The sequence below is a fragment of the Anabrus simplex genome, chromosome 6, assembly GCF_040414725.1.
Source record: "Anabrus simplex isolate iqAnaSimp1 chromosome 6, ASM4041472v1, whole genome shotgun sequence".
Classification (NCBI taxonomy): Eukaryota; Metazoa; Arthropoda; class Insecta; order Orthoptera; family Tettigoniidae; genus Anabrus; species Anabrus simplex.
This window is the reverse complement of record NC_090270.1, coordinates 303882475-303888474: the sequence shown is the minus strand read 5'-3', so window position 1 is coordinate 303888474 and position 6000 is coordinate 303882475. Positions and strand designations below refer to the sequence as shown.

The window sequence follows — 6000 nt, the reverse complement described above, 5'->3', positions numbered from 1 at the left end:
TGAACTTGAACAAGAATAATCTCTAACTGAAAGATGATGTTTATAAAGTAGGCCTGCTTGGGAAATGCATACAGGAAATGCTGTCAAGAAGGTCCTGACAGCTTGCTCAGTCAAGAGAATACAGTGTGGTTTCACAAGACCCTTCAATATTTCTCTCAACACACATCTAATGAACGCGAGTGTGACGAGCGCTTTGGAGCGTTCAGCATGGCAGGCGGGTGATAATACTTGAGCGCTCTGGAGCGTTAGGGACGGCAAAGAGTTAAAACTGTAGGAAAGGGTAGCTTGCAAGTTTTATATTTATAGATAATATTGCTGCGTTACCACATTCTTGTTTTATTTTCTCGAAAACTGAACTAATAATTTAAGTATTAATGTATGCTCCAGGAAGTCTGGTAAACCTTCTTTGATTTGGATTAAAGGAGATGACATCTTTCCCCGTGATATGTAAATGTTCTATTCTGCTAATATTCAAGTAAAGAGGCAGAATCTACTACAATCACTTCACAACCCCTTAGAACACAATAAATAAAGTTGCTGGTTTCACATCCCACTTACTTCTTTCACAGTTCTTGGAGATGCTGAGGTGCTCAAATTTTGTCCTGCATGAAATTGGGCTCTACCATCTGAACCACTCTGCTTGGCCCTTAGAACACATTTTTGCAAACTGAACTTGACACCTAGCTCTCAACATCACAGCAATGCTATGCAAAAGATAGTTTCTTTCACCATATGAGGTAGGTTAGTAAGGGAAACTGATGAAACTCAATCTTGATAAAGATAACAGCTATGAGGAACACTATATTTCATTTTAAAAATAGGCAGTTGTGTTACAAAAATACAATATATTGGCACAGTTTAAATATATTTATCACAAACAGATGGTAATATGTTGAAAAAGTAACATAATCCACAACTTATTCACGTAACAAAGAAACAATCCAGCTAGGAAAAATTAAAATCTCTCAACTTGAACTTTGCATATTCTAAAAGCAACATTTGCAACAAAACATCACTCAATAATAATGTAAATTAACAATGGAGTCTTGAAAATATAACAACTCAATTAAATATACCAAGGCTTTTCAGAGCACACTCAGCTGCAGCATTCTTGGCCAACTTCTTCTTGTTTGAAGGTGAGTCAGGTACGAAGGATTCACCTTTAATTGTCACCTGCACATAGTAACAATACAGTAGCATCAGAATAAAACTGTTTCCATTACATACTTAACAGAGATAAACTAACATTCGTTTAACTGGTATCTGAAGGACCAGGAAATATTATTAGAGCACTGCTTTGAGTTACATCAGTAGAGCCAAAAAGTAACCCAACTTTAGTTGGCTCTGAGTTGTTATGTAGCCAAATTCTCTGCCTTCTCTATGTGAAAGGGAAAATTAGGCTCAATGTGTTCTTCTATGTTCAGCGACTGGTATATTTTCAATCAATCAATCAATCAATCAATCAATCAATCAATCAATCAATCAATCAATCAATCAATCAATCAATCAATCAATACTGATCTGCATTTAGGGCAGTCGCCCAGGTGGCAGATTCCCTATCTGTTATTTTCCTAGCGTTTTCTTAAATGATTTCAAAGAAATTTGGAAATTTATTGAACATCTGCCTTGGTAAGTTATTCCAATCCCTAATTCCCCTTCCTATAAATGAATATTTGCCCCAATTTGTACTCTTGAATTCCAACTTTATCTTCATATTGTGATCTTTCCGACTTTTAAAGACGTCACTCAAACTTATTCGTCTACTAATGTCATTCCACGCCATCTCTCCGCTGACAGCTCGGCACATACCACTTATGATACAGATGTTGATTCCCATAGGGAATCTGAATTTTTGTTCCGAATGAGTAAATTTATAATACCATTACAAATGGTCCATTATTGGACATTATAAATTTTCATTACAGATGTTGATTCCCATAGGGAATCTGAATTTTTGTTCCGAATGAGTAAATTTACAATACCAATACAAATGGTCCGTTATTGGACATTATAAATTTTCATTACAGATGTTGATTTCCATAGGGAATCTGAAATATTTTTTCCGAATGAGTAAATTTATAATACCAATACAAATGGTCCATTATTGGACATTATAAAATTATATTATATTACGGGACTAGCTGCTACTATGCTGCCGATTACGTAATGACCTTGCTAGCACTTTTAACCGTCAAATTCTTCAGTTTCAACTGGTTACCAAATTTACCCACAAATGAAATATTATTACACTAGTCTGAATCAAACAAACATGTTCTCAGCATAGCGACAAGTAGCAGCACGCCTCGTAAGGTCATTGACAGCAAGCAAAGAGCAAGAACATGTTTGTTTGATTCAGACTAGTGTAATAATATTTTGTTCGTGGATAAATTTGGTAACCAGTTGAAACTGATGAACGTGACAGTTAAAAGGGCTAGCAAGGTCATTACGTAACCGGCAGCATAGTAGCAGCTCGCCCGTAAGGTCATTGACAACAAGGGAGGACATATTGTTTGGTTCAGACCAGTGTTATGTCATTTGAATTTGTGGATAAATTTAGTTCAAACTGAAGAATTGGACGGTTAAAATGGCTAGCATGGACGGACGGGATTAAGAGGAGGAAATTCCGATTTATATGAGAGGTGGTGAGGTGGTGATTATTGTTTTAAGAGGAAGTACAACTAGGCAACCATCCTCTATATAACACTAATCGGAGGGAAAAATAGAAGGGATCCGACACTTCGAAAAATGAAGGTATCGGCCAAAGGAAGACAAGGGCCACGAAGGGCATGAAAATGAAAGACTCCCTAGCCCTCGCAAATCTAATAGTGTCGGGGTCTCAGAAATATAGCAGACTTAAAGAAAGGAGAAATTTTCAAGAAGAGAGCAGAAAATATTTTATGTTCAACATGGTGACTAACTTAATAGGTGTTATTTATTTATTTACAAATTGAAAATGATTCTATTTCAAGTGTTTTATTAAATGACAACGTACAGAAAATATAAATTTAGACACAAAGAAACATTTTATTTCTTTTTTAGATGTAAATAAGAACGTAAGTTCCAAGAGCAGAGCAGATTTAAAATTTTAGCATACAGTGACTAATTTAATAGATTTTATTAATTTATGATTTGAAAATTTCTATTTTAAAGTCTGTAATAAATGACATAGTAAGTAAGTAAAAGTTGAAACACAAAGAAATATTTTAACAATTTCAAGATTTATATATAATTGTTCTGTTGATAAGTATATTTGTAACAATGTATGAAGTCCAAAGATTATTGATGTTTTGGCACCGCTGAAGAAGAGAGTAGTTAGCTCTCGAAACATGTACGGTAATTAAGTATAGTAAAATATGTAAAGTACTGACAAGGCGGGAAAGTGTTCTATATAAATTTGAATATAGGTCAATAGGACAGGATTAACCAACATGGAGAAAATAATTAATTTTGGCTAAGGCTTGCGCTGCAGTATGCGGCATGTAAATGACACCTGCCCTTGGGGACTAAACAATTTATGCTGATTAATTTGCATATATTTCTGTGCGGTTTTGGCATATGAACTTTGACTACAACCGTCCATCAGTAATTCTATTTATATGATTTGTTAATTTGTACATTCTAATATTTTTGCCCTTCAGGTTTTGTGATTTAGTCTTTGTTTGAAAGATGAAGATTGTATCATTCCCCTTGCTGTGTACTTCAGGTACCTTTTCTCAATATTTTGAAAACAAGCCACTGTCTAAGTAGTTTTCTTGAACTATGCTCTCGCCCTCCCTGATCTACTACATTTATTCTGCTAGTTTATATTCACTTAACTTGATACCCTTTTAATATTTTCTTGTTTTGTTTTTGGGGTGTCCTGATAGCGTAAAATATTGTATCTCTGCACAATTCTGGTATTCCACCCTACTGGACGAGTTGACCGTGCGGTTAGGGGAGCGCAGTTGTGAGCTTGCATCCAGGAGATATAGTGGTTTTGAACCCCACTGTTGGCAGCCCAAAAGACTGTTTTCCGTGGTTTCCCATTTTCACACCAGGCAAATGCTGGGGCTGTACCTTAATTAAGGGCATGGCCAATTCTTCCCACTCTTAGGCCTTTCCTATCCCATTGTTGCCATAAGACCTATCTGTGTCGGTGCGACATAAAGCCAATTGTCAGAAGAAAAAAGAAAAGAAAAGGTATTTCACCTATTTTACAACAAACTTTATAGTTATTCAGTGTTCATTAATTAGAAGTGTTTCTTCGATACAAAATACATTCATGAATGTTAAATAATTTAATGTGCCATGTTAATATCACCTTGTGATCTCCCTGTACTAGTGTTGGCTACTGAATGTATTGATTCGTTCAACTGTGCGAGTGAACTGAATCACAGCAACGGCGAGCTCAAGGCACCCAAGCCAGCAGACAGTGCAGAGTGGCTCACTTGTAGATCAGGGAGACACAACACATGGTTTATTATTGGATCACAGAACACTGATGGGAAGCTGGCGAACACTTGTGTCTTCATAGCAGACTCCTGCTCTCAGTTCACTTGAACATAACACACTCAGTTACTAGTGAAAGTGTGTTCAAGATAAGGTTCTTAAATATAAACCTAAAATAATTCCTGATGCACGTTATCATGTTGCCTGTTATTCTAGTAATTCAGTACAGAAAATTTCTGAGAACTGCAGAAAACCTTAAGTTGGTAAACAAAATTTGAATTGTGTCCCCATGTTATTATCATCATCATTATCAACATTAACTATATAATTTATTAATAAGCAAGTATTGATGTACTGGACACTTAATTTTCTCATGAATTTATTCTTCTTCTTATTATTTTTTTGACTGACTTGGTTGGTATTTACAGTAGAACCTAGATTATACATTCCCGGAAACTATGTTTTCCCGTATTATTCGTTCAAATGACGTGGTCCCGCAAGCATCCTAATTAAATCACGTTGTAAAAATCCTGCATTATCCGTTCCTCGCAGAAACGATTTCCCGGATCAAACATCCAGATATTTCAGTCCCATCAACGCTAAATCCTCGATCACACGTTTTTCAAGAAAGTGTATCTCACGAAAGGACGACTACGGCATAGTTACGGATCATGATGTTAACATCCCATCATTGCGGTAATTTGAGGAAGTAGCCTACTGTAGTGGAAAAGCGATCGGCGGTGAACTTGCATAAGGGACCATCTTAGCATTGCATTCGGCTCGTACTGTTTAGAGAATCCTTGGAAATCATAAAGCAGAGAGTGTCTACAATTGGAAGCAAACAGAGCGCATTTCGGCAGCTCTGCTAGAAGACGGAACGAGTTTCTTCAAATATTCGTACTTGCAAAATGTCTACATTATGTCCACGGTTAATTTTTTTTTTTCCCCGAGTGTTTCACCGAACAGATTTTTGGCACTTCCCTCAGGGCACTGTATAGTCGCTGGGCTTTCAGGAAGGAATTGAAACTGCTCCTTCTTAAGCAACACCAAATACAGTAGAGACAATACACGACACTTACGGATTTCGCCTTGCTAAAATGGGAGACAATTCGACGGTGGCGCTCCTAGTGACTTGACCTGAACAAATTGCGCTAAATTCAAATATCAATGGAAATGTATATACGGAAATGGATAAATAAATTACATCTAGAAATAAAAGTGGTATTGAGATATTAACTTCAAAGTTGCTGAAGCAATTCTGGATAAATGAATGAAGAATTATTTAAAAGGTTATTATTCAAAGACTGAAATTAGACATATAAACAAGGTGTGAAATGGACTGCTGTGAAATGGCTTGACCTTTCATTTATGCATTACTTTTTTAGCTTTAGCATACCTGCCTGAAATCTTATGGTTGGATTTGTCTTTTTTCCTCATTTAGAAACATTGTATCACCACATTAAGACATTTGTCAATAAAACTATCGGCACATTCCTTACACATATGATGCAATGAATTAACATTTAATAGCCTACTAACAGAAAGAAAATCTATAAAATCCCGGCTTTAATC

General features: G+C 36.1%; 1 protein-coding gene across 2 annotated transcripts in view; it reads right to left on the bottom strand.

The window, feature by feature from the left end:
- Positions 1–781: 781 nt before the first annotated feature.
- LOC136875767 (uncharacterized) overlaps positions 782–6000 on the bottom strand; it is a 61847-nt gene continuing 56628 nt past the window's right edge. For both annotated transcript variants that reach the window (XM_067149356.2, XM_067149357.2), the window contains one exon: positions 782–1173. In XM_067149356.2, coding sequence (XP_067005457.2) covers positions 1063–1173 — 111 coding nt within the window. In that variant the 3' untranslated portion in view covers positions 782–1062. The remainder of the gene's footprint in view (positions 1174–6000) is intronic.